General features: G+C 39.9%; 1 protein-coding gene across 11 annotated transcripts in view; it reads right to left on the bottom strand.

Annotated features, from left to right (window-relative positions):
* Positions 1–21612, bottom strand: part of LOC107308263 (NEDD4 binding protein 2 like 2) — a 34873-nt gene that overhangs the window by 2492 nt on the left and 10769 nt on the right. For 5 of the 11 annotated variants that reach the window (XM_085536273.1, XM_085536274.1, XM_085536272.1 and 2 more), the window contains 6 exons: positions 20253–20341; positions 19499–19575; positions 15741–15884; positions 3673–5294; positions 1055–1140; positions 328–373 (listed from right to left, as the gene is read on the bottom strand). In XM_085536273.1, the coding sequence (XP_085392399.1) occupies positions 328–373; positions 1055–1140; positions 3673–5294; positions 15741–15884; positions 19499–19575; positions 20253–20341 (2064 nt within the window). Of the gene's footprint in view, positions 1–327; positions 374–1054; positions 1141–3672; positions 5295–9554; positions 9693–14668; positions 15251–15740; positions 15885–19498; positions 19576–20252; positions 20342–21612 lie in introns of those variants that run through there. The other 6 variants (XM_085536280.1, XM_085536279.1, XM_085536276.1 and 3 more) reach the window with 5 other exon arrangements.

Below are 21612 nucleotides of genomic sequence, written 5' to 3'. Positions count from 1 at the left end.
ATCGGTTTTACATATACACATATATATAAATCCTGCTTTTCTACTTCCTCTCAGCTCTCTAAGGACCTCCTTTCTTTGTCTCTCTCTGCTGCCCCATAAACAAACTCCTATTTCAGGCAACAAATCATATCAGCTTCCAGCAAACAACGATTGTATTTTAATCTTGTTGTGCAATTTACAGTAAATTACACTAAAGTAATATAGAAATAAAGGAACAAAACAACCAATAACCGGATTTCTGTGCTGAAAATCCTCGGCATTCTTCAGTATTAACTATGTTCTCTACAAATATTTTTATGCCAGTTTTGTATCACAAAACACACTCACCAGCCAAGGCACTTCCACTCCGCAACCCATTTGCTTTCTGCTTCTCCTAAAATACATAACAACAGTATAGAGAAAAAGAGAGAGTCTGTGACAAAAGATTTTGCTATTCTGGGAGAGAACAAAGTCTGTGTTCTATTTTAGAGTTACTGTGTCATTGTACCTACAGGGTTTTCCTCATTTCCACTAGCAGGCAGCACACTGCTCCTTAAGTAACACCAAACCTTTACAAAGCAGCAGTGGGAAGTAGCAGAAGTGTAATTTGTAAGTCACAAGTTCTAATTAGACAAGGAAAGTTGAGCTGCCATCAGTCACCCTGTGACCTCTTTGCTCGTGGTGGGAGTAGCCACGAAGTTGCTGCTGTTTGCAGAGGGTGGCACTTGCTCAGATGATGGGAGAAAACCATGAGGAGGAAGACACTGGATACAGTATGATGTATTTAGTGAAGACAAGCCAGGTCAGAAGGATCAAGGAAATTTTATAGTCTTTTTTTAATCTCCCACAGCTACTTTGTATGTACTTCTGAAGCTGAGTTTCCAAAACCTGGATCCTCCCACGGCATGAACTGGTTTTGGAAATACCCAGAAGTGCACGTAAAGCATTTATCTCCTCATTGTGGACATTAAAAAAGAAGGAGAGTTTACTAGCAAAGAGTAGAACCTTGCTTCATGAGCTGAATGTAACACCTGGAATATTGGAAAGCCTTCCGAAGTCCCCTAAAAATTCGTACCTCCACAGAGGTCTTCCACAGTAAATAGATCATCTTTGAAACTTTCCAGTCAAGAGGAACTACATAATCATCTGGCAACAAGGATTCTGCAGAAGAAAATATGTTTGCAGTTGAGTGTTCACATCTCTTCACAGCTAAAGTATATCACTGCATTAGAATTTTTTGCTAATTCCTACATAAGCCAGCAGCAAAGCCAAAAGTGACATTTACAGAATCAAAGGCCACTGCACCAGAGGGGAGGGGAAAGAGATTTGGTTTTGTTTTCTTTTCTTAGGCAAAGGTTTTGTTTCCCCCGCACTCCCCTGAACCACAGCACAAACAAGAACAGAAAGATCTCAGCCCAGAAATTCCACAAAATGCAGCCTGGTAACAAACTCCAAGTTTTAAAATGTTTCATTATAGGAAGCTCTGCAGTATTACACAACAAATCACTCTCTGAAACGCTCTAAATGCAACAACCCTTTGCTCCTTAAGGAGCTGAAAAGATCCTTCATAGGAAAGCAGTCTAAAATATATTTGGTGCTTGTAAGAGAAGCAGCCAAGTAAGTAAGTAAATTAATCTCTCATTTATAAATACCCAAAGACATTTACTTACCAAAAATTTTCCCTCTGAAATAATTACACAAAAACAGTCTGCAATTATCACTCACAGAATCTACTGCCTGATGGAGTGGTTGGCAACCCTGCCTGCAGCATCCCTTGATTCTATGTGTGTGTCTATAACCAACAGCCTATCAACATGCAGCCGGCCACCAAAAAACACAAGAATTTCTGAAGTTGTGAGAAAAATGTGTCTGAATCAGAACATGGTCAGCATTCTGCATGGAGCATTTTGAGGAGAAAAGAAACCCACAGCAATCACAAGCTGGTGGGAGCTCAGAGATATCATGGCGGCTGTATATCTCTTAAAGGTTGTTTGCAAAGGAAACTCATCTGGAATATCATATCACAGAATATCATATCATAGAATGGCCTGGGTTGAAAAGGACCACAATGATCATCCAGTTTCAACCCCCTGCTATGTGCAGGGTCACCAACCACCAGACCAGGCTGCCCAGAGCCACATCCAGCCTGGCCTTGAATGCCTGCAGGGATGGGGCATCCACAGCCTCCTTGGGCAACCTGTTCCAGTGCATCACCACCCTCTGTGTGAACAAATTCCTCCTAATATCTAACTTAAACCTCCCCTGTCTCAGTTTAAAACCATTCCCCTTTGTCCTGTCACTATCCACCCTCACAAACAGCTGTTCCCCCTCCTGTTTATATGCTCCCTTCGCTAAACAATCTAAACACCCAGAAACTCACTCACAGAAGAATGACATTTGCTGCACCCAGCAATTGAGTGCTTTGGAATGTTCTGTTTGCTTTCCCCCTGGCAGATCACTTCTTTCAAGTCATGGCCAACTCCAGTCCCTCCTAGATGCTGGCAATCAAGACCACAGACATCAGCTCTTGCCAAGCTTAGAGTGCAATAACATTACAGCAGTTGAGCACAACACCAGTTGTTCCTGGCTCTGCTTAACCCTGTATGCACACGATTTGGTGCTAAACTGAGGTCAGGCAGCACTGCAGGTTCTTTGGGCACACACCAAGGCCAGCAGTGCTGCCAGGGGGCTGCCAACACTGTTCTGGCAGGTAGCACTGCCACCAGCTTGTGTGATAAAAAGAATCAGCACTCCTGTATTAGCACAGAGACAGAACATAAGCTGCTTTTCAGCTGTCTTTACATTTTTACACGAGGATACACGGTCAAATTTAACTCCATTGAAACAAACAGGTGTACAGGCTCAACAGCTCATCAGTGTTTTAAAATCTATTTGTTTGCCAAATCAAACACTGTTTTTTTCCCACTGACTAAATTTAGGCCAAGGACGTTGCAGACCTTTACACACAGGGGACATGGGAGGCTCTTTCCATCACAGCTGCCACACACAGCTCCCCCGAGCACTGACGTTGCTTCTAAGTAAGTTAATGTGTGAAACTGAAAGTACAAACATAGGACAACTAGAGCTGCGGAAGGCAAACACGCCACTATGACACCCAGTCACGTGTGATTAAAAAAGAAGTACTGAATGACTGGAAATGCATCCTGTAAGTTTGATATCAAAGTGGAAAAGTTATTCAGTTGTACCTAACCCACATTGGGGTTTATGAGTAAACCCACATTAGGGTTCAATTTCTTTTTCTTTGCTTATGAGAAAATGCTGCCAACATCTACCAGATATAAATTCAAAAAGGAAATCAAACATGCAGGCTTAATGTAGCAGCACATAGTTTGTACCCTCTTGTCCATTTAGTTTGGTCATCAACACATTAAAGTCATTCTGAAGAATGATGTATTCACATCAAGAGCTTCATGCTCTGGATTTGAAGTTACTCAGATGCCATCCCTACAGAGAATGTGAGGGTGAGGCCAAGCCCAGTGGCGCCTTGGAGGGAAAGTGCAAATGATTTTAGTTATAGAAAAGAAAGAGAAAGTAGTTCACCAAAGCAGCAGTGATTCCTTTCACTAGGGTTACTATTCACTGCTACCTGCAGTCAGAACGAACATTTAGTCACACACACACACATATATATATATATATATATTTACACAGCAGCAGTAAGACAAGCATTACCCAGTGGAAGACCTGGAGAACCAAAGAGCTGCACAAGTTGAAAAGCAAATCCTATAGATAAGGGAAGTCCCAGGAAGCTGGCTTTCACATTCCCATCTTGTTTAAATGCAGGTGGAGAGGCCTCTGACGGCTCAGTGCCATCTGTTCTGTGCACATTTACGACACACCTTTCCAAGCTGCTCAGATCTTCTGCATATTCAGAATCAGCTTTAACAGAAGACAAAATATCTGGTTGGCTGCTCGTGACGTCTGAGGAGGTTTGTTCACTCTCACCTGCTCTGTTACCAACTGCCTGTTGCTGCCTTGGAGTTGGAGCTCGCTCCTGCTTTGTCGTGGAAACACTACAAGGATACTTTGGCATTGGAGAAGACTGTCCCAAATGAAAATATCCATGGTCCTGGTGCAGAAAGCCCTTTTGCTCCACTTCTAACACACCTTCTGAGGGACCATCAGCTTTTAGTGGGACTTCCTCCCCTCCCTCCGTTCCACCAGCGATCTCTCTGGGCAGATTGAACTTGGGTGCTAAGTTGACTATTCTTCTGTACCTTTTTTTCTTTGGTGCAACCGGTGCAGCGCCATTTCCTGAAGCATTTACTTCCATTGAACAGAGTGTGGAGGTGCTCCTGGGTTCCACAAGAGAACCTACACTCACTTCATCAGGCGGAGATGCCAACAGACCACTGTTCTGTATATTCCCTGCCTCCTCAGTCCCCATTCCCTGGTGATTTTCCTTTACCAATCCCTCACTGCGCTGGGGGCAGTTCAGCTCTCTTGAATTGTTGGCGCACATCTGTTTGGGCTTCCTCGCTTTCTTCTGCCTTTGCTCACTTACAGACTGATCCTCAGACCAAGAAGGAGGAAGTTGTGTATCAAAACCCAGCTGCAATTCCTCAGCAGATGAACTAACTGAAAGAAAAGCCCAGCCATTAGAGCAGTTCTTCTCTTCAGGTGTCACAGCCCCTTTATTGTCTGTGTTACTATCAGGTACCTTGTAATGCACTTTGGAGTTGTGACAGAGAGACGCTTCTTTTTCTTCACCATTTAAATGCAACTGTTCAGCTTCCATGTCAGGTTCACATGCACTTTTAAGTTTGCTTTCTGTGCTGGACAGCAGCCCGTTACCTTTGGAGTTGCATTCTGCTTCTCGGATACAGCTGCTCTTACAAAGATTTTCCCTATGCCTTTGATTCACTTCCTCACCATCAAACATGTTTTCGGTCGTGCTTCCAGTACAAAGGGGTTTCTTATCTGTTAGAAGTGAGCTGTCACTTTCTACAGGCACTTCATGTGTCAGCACCCCATTGGATACGGCTGAGATCTCTGAGACAGGAGAGCTCACAGCTTCTGTCCCACTTTCCTTATCACCATTTGGCCGCTCCTCACAACCTCCCATTGGATCCTCAGGACCTTCCCCAGACGCACACAAGGACTTTCTGTTCTCCTCTTCTGAGTCCTCCCCTTCACTTTCAGATGTTTCCTGGTTGTCTGGGCCAAGATGAGCCGCTCCACCTAAATTCTGCTTCGTGATTTCTGTCATCTTCATTTTCTTGTTTCTTTTTCGCTTTCTCCTCTGCTTTACTTTTGCCAAGGGATGCCCACGGTTTGTCCTTAAAATTCTCTCCCTGTGTGAAAAGTAACAATAAAAAGAGTTTAAAAACCAATATATGCATTAAAATATCAGCACGAACATACTTGTAGTGCTCCATTTGAAGGGTATTTACCATTAATAATGGTCAAACACAGACTTTGTCAGACTTAAAACTGACAGAACCTCAGATAAGAACTACTGATTAAACACAAGTGTGGACCTTATAGCTCAGAACAGTCTTGAACATCTGACATATAAATAAATACAGTAGCAGTCTCATTAACTTAGTTTTACTAGAAGTACCAAAAATCACTGAAATCCTGTTTCTGGATGCATTAATGTAGATACTAAAGAAGTTAAAGGGCTTCTGCTATTCTGAAATTCCTGAAACATCACACAGAGCAGAGGGTACCAAGTAAGAAAACGTCATCCATTGGGATTAAATAGACTACACTTAGAACTGAAGACTGTACCAACCAAAAGCCTGAATAATACACAGGCATTGGAACTACAGCAACACTCTGATGCTGCTCAGTGTGTTATGAGTGGGCACATGTTTGGAGAAGAGAATATTTCACATTCTATTTGCAACAAAACAATACACTACAGATAAATTAACCCAGCTGCAGGCAGTGAGTTAAAGTGAATTTTGCCTGCATTTCTCAACAAATTCAATAGATTGCAGCCCTAGAAATGACTTCTCTGAAATTGTTGTGTTAGTTAACCCTGAAATGAACATAAGAAAAACCCTCCAGGCCACAGCACAGCCACAGCATTACTAAACCAGAACAGGATCCAGAAGCCCCAGCGCCTTCGCATGGCTGCATTGAGTGCTATGGATCACAGAGAAGACCTCATGGGAAAGCACATGCATCTAATTGCCCTGAAATGGCACCCAGATCTGGAAGCATCCCCCTAATGCTGGTAATTAAGTCTACATGGTGCTCCTCTCAGTAATGATATCTGACTTCCTCTTGCACAGGCGGGTATACTTTCAGTACAGGGTGCTGTACTTTAAGTGCAGGTACCTGTACTGTGTATTGGCCAAGATGAATTGCACTTGGACAATATCCCATTCTGCTCACAGTGCCCTTCCCTACACTGAAACACCCCAAAGAGGCACAGGCTGCCTGGAAGAAAAAGAGGAGTAGTTTTAGGACTGACTAGATTTCCTTTGGCTATTGAATGAGACTGCAGAAAAGTATGATGCCTACAGTGGTAATTAAAGAGGGTTTTATTAGATGTAACCCAGGTTTGTCTGAACTACATACATATCGCAGAACGTGCCTTAAATCCTGACACTAACATTCCTCCTTCTGAAAAGGAGCTTTAGGAAGCGTTTTCAGAGGAGGAAGTTCTCTGAGGTTTCCAAAACAATGATGTCCCTCAAAAGGGGGTACAAAAGAGCATTCTACTTGTGCTTGCTTTGAATGGAGCATGGAAATAAAACAGCAGATGTGAGCGCCAGTTCCATAGAGAATCTGCTATTTGATCTTTGTGCTGTCATTGAAAGCTCTATGGAAATGACCAGCAGATCGGCAGCATCAGCACCAGCACGGGAAGGCTGAAATCCAGCAGCAAAGGAACAGACTCCTCCAGCCCCATCACTGCAGTAAGCTCCTCACTGTTAATTCAGATTCAAGAAGCAAAAACGTACTGGAGAGGATTCACTTTAGAACGCAAGAACTGCAGAAACACAGCCACCAAATAACATGGAAATAACATTGGATAACCCACAGAAACCAGCAGCTGTTATTGCACTGGAACTGCTGCATGTCATAATAAAGATGGTAGCAAACGTTGGTCCAGATGGATGACTTTGTGTGCCTGGAAGTATGATTTTATAGTAAGAACCACCAGTTCATATTAAATACAACCACCCCAATTCTCCACCTTGGAAGAGAGATTTTAGATCAGCTTTGTGAAATCAGTTTTCTAAGGGTTTGGATTTAGCTCCAGAAAGGACTAAAACAAAAAGGGATGTGACAGACGACCGAGGGCAGAATAATTAATTGCATTATTCTTCACTCTTCTTCAGTCCTAACAAAACACTGCCTCCAAACACTGTCATGCACTGGGATGCCACAGCTGAGATTTCCTGTGTGGGGTATATCCAGTATCACATTATGGCTGTTGTTTTTCATTTAATAAAGTGAATTGTCTGCTAATTGTCTTACATTTTAACTCAGTTCCTCCTCTTTTAGCCCAATTATGTGCTTTTTAGAAGAGTTTTCCCCACTCATAAAACCACATGGCACACAGAGAAAGTCTGAGAACCAGCATGGAGATAGATACAGATAGACTTCTTCCTTAGCAGGGGCATTTGCTAACAAGTTGTTTTACAGCACACAAAACACTCAAGTGGAAAGAAAAGCACTGCAGGTTCAGTTGTTATTTACATTTTGCCACATTATGCATTTTAAAGAGACACGACTGTTTAGTAATAAAGACCTTAGCAATGTAATAGTATTTGTGTTGGAAGAGGAATTCACATTCTATAACGATACTTGGATATTTCTCAGCCTGCCACTTAGGCAATATCAAAAGCTTTATCCTATAACTCTGTTACTCGTGACCTCAAGGTTTAACCCAATGCTCAAAACAGCACCTCCAGCCTTAGAGGCAGCGCCCAGAGCCCTCACTGGAGAAACCAGCATTTCCATCACAGCTGAGGCAGAACAAGCAAAGAAAACGTTTGGAAGGTGGGAACTTGTTAAAAAAAAACCCTGGAAAATGACAAAAAGAGGGGAAAAAAGAAGCCAGTTATTTTAATGAAAGTTTATTTTAATGAACTTCAGCTCTACCATACATTTAAATTGATGTCTACTTGATTACAATGAGCAATGTAACTACTGTCAGCAGCAGAAAGTTGGGATAGAAATTCACCGTTTATGATTCATAAGAAATGCTTACACAATGCAGTGCTGTACATCAGTGCTACCCAACCCAAACCAGTAACAATCCTACTAACTGGGTTCAGTCTCAAGTGATCCTGTGCATGGCAGGGGGTTGGAACTAGATGACCTTTAATGTCCCTTCCAATCTATCCTATTCTATGGTTCTATTGCTCTTCATTTTGCAACAGCAGTGAGAATTAAACATACACCCTCATGAAATACATTCTTCTATCACAGTGCTCAAAGAGTTACCCCAGTTTCAACCACTCTACAGAACTGCTTGTTATATGGTTCCATGTACTATATAACCAGCCATCACAATCCTGGTCCAGACACAGGAGACACTGATCCAAAGAGAGCACAGAGAGCAGCACACAACAGGTTTGACCACAGCATGTCTTTAGAAGCTGCTCATTTAATCAAATATACATACAAGTTTACTACCGGACTTTAAAGAAAAACATAAAAAGAAACAAACAACCAACTGAAACCCATCAAAAACTCCACCTGCCTTAGGTGCTACTTACAGCAATTCAGCTTTCATATGATGGTCCATTCAATCCACCATTTTAAGTGGAGTGAGCCCACTGATTGCTTTCCTGCCCACTTGATGAAAGCTGTGCCTGTCTTCTAACTGAACGAGCTCTTTTCCTTCTCCTCTTCTGGCTCTTTCATCATGGAATGTGTTGAACAACACAGGAAATCCACCCTGAATACACTGATGGATACATCCACATGCACACAAACGCTGAGTGCATTTCTGCCCTGTATCAAATATGTACTTCTTGATCAAGTGAAACAGCTCAGATGCCACCCTCAACATTATTTAGGTGCCACAAGTATCTCACCAGACACATCTCAAAATACGAACCAGAACATAAAACAATAGAGAATTATCACTCTTCTTATTCATGAAGGCTCAAATAATCAATTTCCATTTAAGCTCCCTCTGGGAAAATTCCATATAGATGCAGCTGCCAACACTACCCACTGGAAACACAACACGAACCATGTTTTCAAGTCTGATATCATTTCTAACATAAGCTTTACTACTTGTTTGATAACAGCTTAACCATGAAGATAACTTGTTCAAAATGAATCCAGGCTGGACAACAAATACACTATTTGAAGACACTGCAGTCGAACGTGTATTAGTTGAAGTTCAGGGCAATCTGCTGTGCAGCACTCCTCCCTAATTTGCTATTGACATGAAGACATTTTTACATGAGGCTTTTAAGAACACCTTCTAAAACAGGATGGAAAAATCCCACTTTCCCTGACAACGAGCAATCTGTTTTTGAACAAACTAACATTAAATATACATATCTGGATACAAAGCAATCAGTTCTGACTAAATCCTAAGCACTGTCAGCAATAGTGGAGCACATTTCACTCACCACATCCTAAAGTTGGTAACTCAGGCTGGAAACCATCAGCTGAAGCACACGGATGAAGACTGTACCCAACCAAATGTTACCCATTGCAAATGCAATTCACAGCTATTGAAAAAACACAACAGTTACCTTAACATTCTCAGGCTGCAGTACCACCTTACATATCCTCATCACGTGCAGACTACTTGAAGTAAATAAATATAACCCACTATTTCTTTTTACGAGAGAGTAGAGGAATATACCGCACTTGAATACAAAGGTAACAACCACCAAACCCAGAATTTAGTCATAAGCAAACACAACAAAAAGGTGTCAAAGCTAAAACTAGATTTTTAGAGAGTAAAGTGTTGGCTGTTGATTGTCAGGGCATGATCACACCCAAACCAAATGTAAAATGAAGTTGGATATAAGACCACGAAAATCAAGCTGATGAGAATCATGGGCAGGGGAATAAGGATCATAGAATGGCCTGGGTTGAAAAGGACCTCAATGATCATCCAGTTTCAACCCCCCTGCTATGTGCAGGGTCACCAACCACCAGCCCAGGCTGCCCAGAGCCACATCCAGCCTGGCCTTGAATGCCTCCAGGGATGGAGCATCCACAACCTCCTTGGGCAGCCTGTTCCAGTGCGTCACCACCCTCTGAGTGAAAAACTTCCTCCTCATATTTAACCTAAACCTCTCCTGTCTCAGTATAAAACCATAATAAGGAAGCAATAGAAGTGCAATGAGAGCTTGGAGGTACGTGTTTTCTGATAGGATCTTTCAGTGAAGGAAAACAGACTTTAGCTGTATTCAAAAGAGCCTCTATCAATAAAACTGTAGGTAATTAAATACCTACCAGTTCTGGAATCAGCATCAGTTTGAGCTGAGGCATAAAAGAAAGAGAATAAGATGTAGGGCTCCACACACAGGTTGATTCTTCAGGGAAGGAAAGGGAAGAGAGAGAAGGCTCCAGAACCGTGAAGAAAACTGTAGTAACTGAACACATCGAGACAAGTCAGGCCCAATCAGTGACAGTGAGACACAGTTTGGGAGGAAAAAGCTGAGGGGGGAGGCAAGATGAAAGAGGAAAATAGTAACTATAACACCCATAACACTATCAGCTGAAATCCAGCCGCTACCTTAGATGATGGCAATGCTAAAATTCAATTAGGTATAACTACAGGCAGTGATGCTACTAAGAACAGCTGTTGTAATCATTAGGCATATTCCATGCGTCTCATAAGTGGCACAAAACACTGGGAGCTATGCAGCATTCAATTACGTGCTTTGTCAGGAAGATAATACATTTCTTTATTTGTACAAACCCCAGCATTTTGTCATCCTGGCACCCAATTTTCACTTCCCATTAGTGTGTACTACTATTTCTCCTGTGTAGGATTATCTAATTTCCCTTTCAAACTTCTTTCATTGAAAGAAGCCGTGATACACAAGGAGCACTGCCTTGTGTTTTATAAAACAACATGCTACTATCCCTGCAGTGCCCACACTAAGTAATGCCTCATTTATTTCCACGCAACACCAGGTACCAAGAATGTAATAATACTAATAATGTGTCATCCATTGCGTCCCTGTGCTCACATCCACTGTTTGGTCCCCACAGACATTCAGCAGCTGTTGATGAATGTCAGCGGGTGCCATTTCTTCCCATGGATGGATTCAATGCCACACCTTTGCTCCACCCTCACTTCCATGTCAGATACCATTGTGTCAGACTGCCCCTCTGCTGCCATCTGCCACACAACAACTAAATGTAACCATATTCACAGCCTCCCATTAGGAAGCTGAGCCCACACCAAGCTGCATTGGCCCCAGCATTCTCTTCTTCAGGCTGAACAACCCCATTCCTCCCAGGCTCTTCTTGTGCACCATGCTGCAGGTCCAAAGCACTCTGGTGACCCTGTGCTCTACTCATTCCTGTGTCACATCTTACTCATAGCAAGGATCTCAAAGCTTCACATGCTCAGCATGAACACCACAAAATCAACAGTTGAAAGATCAACTCATTTAATCTCCTTACAGCTCACTACCCTACAGAGCAGCTACAGCATAGTCAGCTACCCACAAAGCCTTTCCTCAAGATCCAGGACAACAACAACAACAAAAAGAAGACATCACGATGAACATGACTTCAGCATTCATAATTAAAAACAGGAACTCAGTCTAGACTGCTAGAACCAAACAAAAATACAGAATGGAACCCAAAGCTCCAGCCATGTTCTCTATATACACACATATAGAATGCTACTTTATTCCCATATACAACACTACATAGCCGTAAGCACAGTGCTGTAACTGGAAGTTTCATAAAGTGAGGTCTACCTCACTGAGCATTTGGAGTATGTATGAAACAGTTTAATCTACTGTCTGCAAACAAAAGTCGAATTCTTCATGCCTGTCTGGCTTCAGATCCAACATCTACGCTTCAGTTTTCATGAATCTTGGAAAGCAACGCATTCATCTCACAAGCAGAGTGAAAATGCAAGGAAAAAAGCCAATGGGGGAGAAGTAATATAACCCAATCCACTCCAGAGCACATCCGTGAACCATTAAAAGTTTGTGGTACAAGCTGGGTGTAGGAAAGCTATTTGGTACACTATGAGGATAAGAGCATTAAGTTGCTCCAGGAGAGGGCCATGTTGAATATGAGAAATTATTTCTTCTTAGGGTGGTGAGGTGTTGGAACAGGCTGCCCAGGGAGGTGGCAGATTCACCATCCCGGGAGGTGCTCAAGAAAAGGGTAGATGTGACAAAAATGCAAAAAAGCCCCACATTTAACACCATAAAAAGGCTGCAAGTAGGGCAGAGAAAGTTACTTCATCCTGACTTGGCAGAACACAGCAGTTACAGCACTATGAAACAGTAAGGTACACATTACAAGGTCAAGGATCGCTGACCTAAGAAAGGAAGGAGCAACTCTCAATGTGGAAACAGCACTATCACCTAAAGGGAAATGCAAGACTCGTTCCGGATGCCATACTTCTCAATGCTTTTGTTATTCCTGATCTATCTGTCACAGCTCTACCCAAAGCCAAGGACATCACTTGCTGCTTTTCTGTTACCACAAAAATAAGAAATAAAAACGGAAATGATCGGCCCTGATAAACTCTTATGTATTGCTTTCTCTTCCACGCACCTTAAAGACCAGCTATGCTGTCCACATATTTTTCTGTGAACTGAAAATAAGCTGATTTACAGCTATCCAAGCCAATTAGCTTTTGTAGAGAAAAATACAAACCCTAAATTGATGTATCAGCAGATTCTCATCTAGGAAATAATACAGAGCTTTAATCTAACAGAAGTTATGGTGTTTCAGCAATACCATGCAGCCCTTGCTTTTGTTTTGGAAAGATGATTAGATAAAATAATGAAATAATGGTGAAAAAAAATAATAATGAAAAATGTCACTGAAGAAACACTGAGAAGTATTCCCACATATCCAACCTATACAAAACATCTCAACACTTCTACATTGAACATTTGATCTCAATTGTATGAACTACATTCCAACATGACGTTGTCTCATTGCTTCTTACCAGGTGTTGTAATACACTTTTCTTTTGTATGGAAACCCCTCAATTCTCAACAGACATCCCACGACGTACCAGCAGAGAGGGAAGGAATTTCTTCCAACTAACTTAATTGCTGGGAAGATGCAGGAGAAATCCAACATCTGCAACACGTGCATTTCATGTCCTCTTTCATTTTTATTCTCATATTTATATATCTTAATATGCCATCAAAGACAAGAAAGCAACTTCTGTCTCAGATGCACACATTTCTAGTTCATAGCTTAAACCACAAATGCGATACCCTCACTAAACGTGAATATACTGTGAAACAACAAAGCTGTTTTTACCTGTTGTGTTGCTTTACTTACCTTGGAATACAGCACTACAGATCAAGCACTTTCCAATAACTTTTTGATCCTGTGACAAGTTGCAAAGCAATCTGCTCTCGTTGTGTGTCTCTCACAAATAGCAAACCTATGTTGACCAACACGCCTCTGCATGTCAGAACTACTCACCATCCACCAACAACTTATTAAAGCAATAAAACACAGAAATGCTCCATCCTTTTAAAGCAGGAATAATTCACGTCTACTTAAATCCAAACTTTTGATAAGAGAGAACTTAAGTACCAATTAAATACTGCTTTTTTTAAAAAAAAAAATTCTTTTACAAACAGAATATGACAGCACCAACAGATACGATGTCAAATTCCAATAATCACCACCATTTTGGCAATATCTTAGCACACTCTGTGAACAGTACATTACCTCAGCCCCTTATTATGGTTTAAGGTACTACAGATCACATGAATAAATTAAATGAGTCTCTCTCTCTCAAAAAAATCCCTCTCCTTCTAATCTGAAATGCACCTTTATACTGAAACGTAAAAACTTCCAGATAATGAAAGCATTACTGATCATTGACAGCAATTTCCACAGTTCTCTTGAGACATGGAAAAAGATGAATATGGAAATTAAAATGCAGTAACACAATTGGTGTGAATAATACACAACAAGGGAGAGCTTTGTTGTTGTTATTTTTTAAAGTATACACAGTTGTTCAATGTATTAAGAATCCATGCATTACTTGCATTATTTTTTGAAGTATTAGAACAATTATGTAAATGTGAAACTGCACACCTTAATCCTAGTTAATAAAATACCTTAGAAAAATATCATTCTTGACATAGGTTAAATTGTACAAATGTAGATTTGCACAGTAGCTGCGAAGAAAAACACAGAAAGCTACTTCATTCCATACCTGCATTTTCAAGTTTAGTTACTCAGACTTTAAAGGTAAAGCACCTTCTAGGGCCCCTAGGTCATATTGTCTAGGAGTACAAAATGAAGATCATGCTGGCTTCACAATTTTCAAGATTCTGATGACTACTGCATTGTAATAGTAACAAAAGAGAATGAAGAATCACTTGAACTAGGTTCTCATGTTCTTCACAAGCCTTCCTCTTTGAGATCTACTCATTCAGTGTTTGAGAAAATCAAGCACAGTCAGACCCAAAGAAAAGTTGGTTCAGCCAACAGGTTAGTAACAACGCTCATCTGCATCAAAGCTTAAAAAAAACTTGCAGTGAATTAACTAAAACAATACCGAAGACAAATATATTTTATTAAAACAGTGAGCAGTTAGAAAGCAAGCAAGTCAGCAGTTTTTAAGCCAAAAAACAAAAACCCCAAACCAACCAACCAAAAAGCAATAAATTAGTCTATCTCCATGCTGGTTCTTTTGCTGTTATTCGCTAACAGATCACACTGGCTGTGCCAAAGTAAGAATACAACATGGTTTTACAGAAGTATATCCATTAGTTGCATTGAATGGATGCATCCCAACTGATGAGATCTGACAGCCTAATGAATTACATGCTTTGTTTTTAGATGAAAGTAATGGACAAAGAATGACTCGATGAATTTTGCCTGCAGTGATAAAATTTAGGTTTTTAAACAGAAAAAGGTCAATGGTGTGCAGACACCATCGTATTCTATAGGCTGCTGTTCAGAATGAACGAATAAATATGAAAAACGGAGGTCACGGAGTTTGAGGCTGGTGAATACTGCTGCTTCAGCTGGGATGAGCTTCTGAGATGATCCAGAAAATGCATGCCTTCTGTTTGCCAATAGTTTTTGGCAATATCTATCAGTCAAAACAAAAGCACAACCCGGGACATCATCGCTTAAAAGAAAAACAAAAAAGTCTCATAAAAGATAATGAAAACCATTAAAACTGATTAATTAATAAATAATCTCTTCTTTCGGGACTTAGTTTTCAAAGATATCTAACAAGACCTTCTTCTTTAAAGAAAATCTTCCATATAGTTATTTGTTGTATGAAAACATCCGTGTCTTACCTTTATGGGGAAGAAAGACTACGCTATACCTCATATCAAATATTTTACTAAAAACAAACTTATTACAACTGTAATAAATATAGCTTTTAAAAACATTTATGTACAGCTTTATTTACATCAAAGTCCACTAAAGGAAAAACCTCCAGAAGGAAATGGTCTTGAACCAAGCCTAGTTAAACCAGAAGATCCACTGGTTTATCGGAGGTGATGACGTGTTTTAGAAGGGGAATAAAAGATTTTTATCACTGACTGCAACTGTATTATCAGCTACTGGAAATACTGTAAGAATTCCATGAGTCTGTATTGCCTCCCCACCTATGTCTTCGCTGCACAGGTGGCCTCTGCGTGTGTTTGTGAGGAGGCAACTCTGAATTCATGACAATAGGTACGGATATTTGATATTCGTATCGTTCCAACATCTGAGCAATCTTCTCACGAGTGACCCCATGTTTATTCCTCCTACAAAAATAAAAATTTAAATGAATTGCCTGGCATGTTTATGTTTACAGTCTATAAGAAAAAATACAAACAACCAAATAAAACCTAATTTCACATTTTTTCTCCTTGCTTCTCATTTCTATAAGAACCAGGTGTATTTTCCTGTATTTTTTAGCAGTAAGCGTTATGTAATTAAAAAACATACATACAGCTAAGTCAAGTGACAGCATAAATTTTAATTTAAAATGTATAACATTTCAAATTTAAACTTATTTTACACTGCATTCTCATTCTCTCAGTATTCAATTTGCATTAATGTTTATTTTAACAATTCACCACAGAATGTACTAAGTAACAGAAAAAAAAAAAAGAGCCATTCTTCTTTTTAAAGAAATCTGATGTTACACACCAAAACATAACTAAACAGCCCTAGAAACATCCTTGTTCCTATTTATTCTTAAGACTTTATACTGTATACTAGCTAATGAGTAGAGAAATGAATGCCTTACAGGCTACTATTTAGGAAAGTAAACTAGCATAACAAATTGAATGATATGACTTCAAGAATTAATGACAGAGTATTTTCTCATCAATAAAACTAAGGGAAACAAAAAGAAGCATTTTAAAATTAAAATTAAAACAAGAACTGCATGCTCACGATACTTTTATCTACTAGAATTTACTGATACTTGTCATAAATTTAGAAATATACACAAAAAGGAGAGATTAGGCACATAAAGGGAAAGTGCCAAAGCAGCCTAAAGAGACATCATGTTCTTGCAGTAGCGAACAGCCACTGCTTTCAGTGAGAACGTGGCCTACTAAGAACCTGAGGCATTAGAAATTACACTGTAATGTTTCTATTTCCTCAGCACCTATGGAAGAGCAAGTCAAAATTCACATTAATACAATTTCAGCATGAGCTAAAACCACAACAATGAGCCTAATGCACACACTGAGTGCTGAATTAGCAGCACTGCAACAGAACTGACTCCAGAAAAAAATCAAGACAGCATATCCCCTTTGGGCACATCTTCCCTAATCTTTTTGGCTGCCTGGATACATGAAGGAACATAAAAGGCATCTCATCCTTCACCAACAGATGTACCAGCAAAGTCTCCTAGGAGACAGTTATACTTTGAAAGCTTATCTGTTGATAACAGCAATGTTCCATCACTATTAAAAGCTTCTCCATTAAAAGAATTTTGCCATGCAAAGCATCCCAATATACTGATAAAATAATACTACATAGACCTCATCACCTAAAAATAAAAGTAAAAAAAACAGCACAAGTTCAATGAAGTCAATGCCAAACTGCAGTTCTATGATCATACTGACGGAAAAATGAATATATTTCATTTGTTTGCATTTCACTTCTATTCATATATTCAACAGGTAAACTTTAATTTAAGAAAGTAACATCCTCAAATACTGCTTTGACAGGATACCTGATATTTCCCACGAGTCTGCATCAAACACACACCTCTATGTTCTGCCTCCTGCTCAGAAATCATAAAAGCTTCCTGTAAGAGAGTAAAGCTTTCATCCACTGCTAAGTAAGCACTTAAACTTCGCTCTTCCACCCATGTGTTACGTGTTTGCTCTGACTTGCAGTTTTCAGAACTTCCTAACAATTACATCTGGAAATACGAAACCCTTTACATAAGGATCTAAATCCTACGTAACATGCCTTAAGCACTGCTACAAGACACACACATGTGAAATCAAGACATTTTCACAAGCTACGTGCAGAATACTAAAGCAAAAAATCCAACAGAAGTGAGTCTAAAGACAGTATGTACCTCATCAACATGCTGGAGGAAGAAAAGACACTGAACGCACATTTGTCATATTCCTGACACCAGGCATTCCCCTAGTGTCAACTTAGACTGTTTGCCTTTCAGTAAGGCTTTGCACTGATATCTTAAACACTAGGCTGTGGTAAAAACAGCTTAATTGAAAAGTTATCTAGAAATACACAAGGCATCCAGAATATCAGCATATCCTAGTACAGAAGGGGAAAGGGGAGGGAAGAAAGAAAGAAAAAGGGAAGAAAGGAGGAATGAGGAAAAAGGAGGATAAATCCAAAATCCTTTGGCTAGGTAAAGTACTGGCTAGCGTGTTTTTATTCCAAACAGCAGAAACAGCAAGATTAAACAGTGATCCTGTTTAGGAGGGAATTACAATGCATGACTCCAGACAAGTAATAGGAACTCTGAATTTATTACTAGAATAGCATTTACCCAGGTACTGAACTAAATGCTGAGCTCAAAATTTGTAAGGGGAAATCCCCAGACTATAGTAACTTCTCTATCATCCATTTCCTAAACACACTAACAGGGAAAACAGCAACACAAACCTGCAAAATAAAACACTACATCACCTCTTTTCCTAAACTCCCCCAAAACAAAGTTTGCTGACCACACACATCTATTCAAATACATACAGCAACTAGATTGGCTAAAAAGTTCCAGAACAATCACAAGAACAGGTAAAATCACTTCATAGTTCAAGGACTTTCCTTTCATTTTGTTAACTTTGGTCTTACAATTAATGACTGGACAAGAAAATCCAACAGTAACAATAATATTCCATTTTTCACTTTTACTTTCTTTCCTATTCAGATTATGAGAAAACACCCATTTTCCTGGAAAATTCTAGTTCACCTCACGCAAAGGAAAACTCACACTGAACATCTGAGAAATGCTGATTACTCTAACAGCTTTCTTCCTAACTTTGCAGTGCTGTATCATAAACTAGAAAAAATTATCAGAACTCATATCAAAGAGAGGGACTCCAGCCCTAAGAATAAATCACAAGTAGCTTAGGACCAAATGAACATTTTAGAAGATTTATCAAGAACACACAAAAAAGTTTCGCTCAGTAACACAGGGATTTCACTCACACACACAGTTGGTGTTTGTAGACAATATTTTACAAAGCTGAAACAATGATAAACCAAGTCAGCTGGAGGCAAATAAAATCATGAACAGATAGAGAACTCCTTATCAACCATGAAGGCATTAAATTGCATTTCAAACACTGAAAGCCCCTTAAGTTGGGTCAGTACCTCTCAGATCCCTAAGGAAGGTCTGCCTGAGACAAAAGAGAAATTAACCAAGAATAATAAATAGCTTTTGAGGCACTCTCACAAGCCACAGGTTCAACAACTTATGTCCAAAATCACTACTCTAAGATCTAGATCCTCTGAAGACTGGGAATGGTTTCACAAAATCCTGAGACAGAATAACCTAAAACAAACTTTATTTTTAATCTATACTGATTAGGAACGTAATACTGTTCCCTGATGATGAGGCACCTAAAGGAAGTAGATAAGGCACTTATGTCGATGCACTCTTAACACATCCTTTCCTTTCACATTCTATTTATTGTCTGTTTCGTAGCAACAAGTTTCCCAGGATAACTCAAATTTCTCATTACAGTAGAAGCACTTTCTGCAATAGTTAATCACTTCCTAATTCACTTCCAAGAAAGTTTTAATATTGACTTCTAGGATCAATAAGACAAGGTTTGATATCCACACATATAATGTGTTTCAAAATGGATGGGCGTGGGCAAATCTGTTTATATCTTTTGCTACACAAGTACAATGATTCATGTAATATAAACCTTACTTTTCCAATTCTTCAGGATCAAATTTCCACCAAGTATCTGGCTCACGGAACTCCACTCTGTATCCCTTTTCTAGAGCCTGTAGCAAGTAAAGAAAAATGTTTCATATGAGTAGCGTTATTATATAAAGCATGAACAGTATTAACCATAACAAGAAGTTCATGTATCACTACAATTAACAGATGTAGTTAACTTTACATTGGTATTATGCTGAATTTCACTTGCCCCAAACCTGTCTTTCACTCCAGGCTAAGCAGATTAGATCACATCTGTCCTAAACCTGTTCTGGAGTGAGAGTGGGGCAAGTCTCTTCTCACTGGTGACAGTGACAGGATGAGGGGAAATGGCATCAAGTTGCACCAAGGTAAGTTTAGGTTGGATGTCAGGAAACACTTCTTTACAGAAAGGGTAGTTAAGTACTAGGCTCCCCAGGGAGGTGGTTGAATCGCCATCCCTGGATGTGTTTAAGAGCCGTTTGGATGTGGTGCTCAGGGATATGATTTAGTGTAGGGTTGTTAGAGTTAGGGTACTGATTAGGCTGCAGTTGGACTTGATGATCTTCAAGGTCTTTTCCAACCTGGGTAATTCTATGATTCTATGGACTATCGCCATACCATTTAATCATTGTATCAACAAGCAGTCTCCCTTCAGAAGCCCAAGAAAGAAAGAAGTTTCTGCACATATCAGACCAGTTCATTGTATATGAAGGTAAATTCAGAGCTGTAAGAGACGGTATAATTTCACAATAAAACCTACCACTTCCACATATGGTTTCATCTCCCAGGCTTGAGTGTTAGTGTTGTCTATTATAACTGGAGATTTTCCCTGCTCCATTGCCTGTTTGGCTGCAACAAAAGAAACTGCATGTAAATAAGCAATTATATAATTCAAATAAAATGGTGCATGCAAGAAAGTTAATTAATCTGGTCTGATTGAAACTTTTCTACGAAAAGTAGAGATGCAAATGTAAAGTAGAACAAGCAAATAGGTAAGAGAAATGAAACAAGGAACATAAAACCAAGGTAGTGGTGAATCAATACAATGGGTTAAATGGGAATTGTTGAAACAATATGACAGAGCTGCTCCAAGTATGTGCCCTGCTGAGTGTTAAGGAGACTTCTGGTATGAAACCATATTCAGGTCCTAGCTTCACCAGCAGCACGTGGTACATTCATAACTGGGACCTATGGCTATGTAGTGCACTTATTCAACAAAATGTTATGAAATATGTAATATTCAAACAGAGATATCCAAAACACTAGTGAGATCCATTAAAAACCAAACAAACAAACTGTAGAGGTTTGACTTGGCAAACAGCTAAATATCACATAGTTGTCCCAGTGGGACAGAGGAGAGAAATAAAAAAAACCTGCAAAACACCAGGACTCATAGGTTGAGATAAAAACTGTTTACTAAAACAAAAAGGAAGAGAGAAATAATAGTAATGATAATAATATATACATGCATATATTTACAGAACAAGTGAGGTCCAACACAGTTTCTCACTACCCATGACCAATGCCCAGCCAGCCCCCGAGCAGTGCCTGCCTCCTCAGTGTTATGGTTTCCTCTCATGATGTCATACTGTGTGGAAGATCCCTTTGGTTGGTTTAGGTCAGCTGTTCTGGCTCTCTCCCCTCCCAGCTCCTTGTACCCCTTTGCTCCCTCACTGGCAGGACAGTATGAGAAGCTGAAAAATGGAATCACTCCTGCCTCTGTTCAGCGTTGCTCAGCAATAATTTGAATATCAGTGTATTACCAGCACAGCTTTCCTCCTGAAGCCAAAACACAGCACCATACCATCCACTATGAGGAAAATCAGCTCTGTCCTAGCTGCAACCAAGGTGAAATCTAACTCTGATCTTCAGATCACACACTCATTCCTCTAAACCCCTCATCTCCCACAGTGCTCTTAGGATGATGAACTAGATGACAGAACTGAAATATCTGAAACTCAAAATGCAAACAACTATTGTAAAAAAGTTTCCAGGAAAATTAATAATGTCTTGCTAAACAGAGTCAGAATATATACACACACACACACACACCTGTTGCATACGTACTCATTCAACAGACACTGTTCAGTCTGTACAATGAATGAAACAAGCGTCCAAAG

Source organism: Coturnix japonica, chromosome 1, assembly GCF_054131305.1.
Source record: "Coturnix japonica strain WE chromosome 1, WE-NBRP24, whole genome shotgun sequence".
Taxonomy (NCBI): domain Eukaryota; kingdom Metazoa; phylum Chordata; class Aves; order Galliformes; family Phasianidae; genus Coturnix; species Coturnix japonica.
The sequence above is the reverse complement of the archived record's forward strand: the minus strand, read 5'-3'. Positions and strand labels throughout refer to the sequence as shown.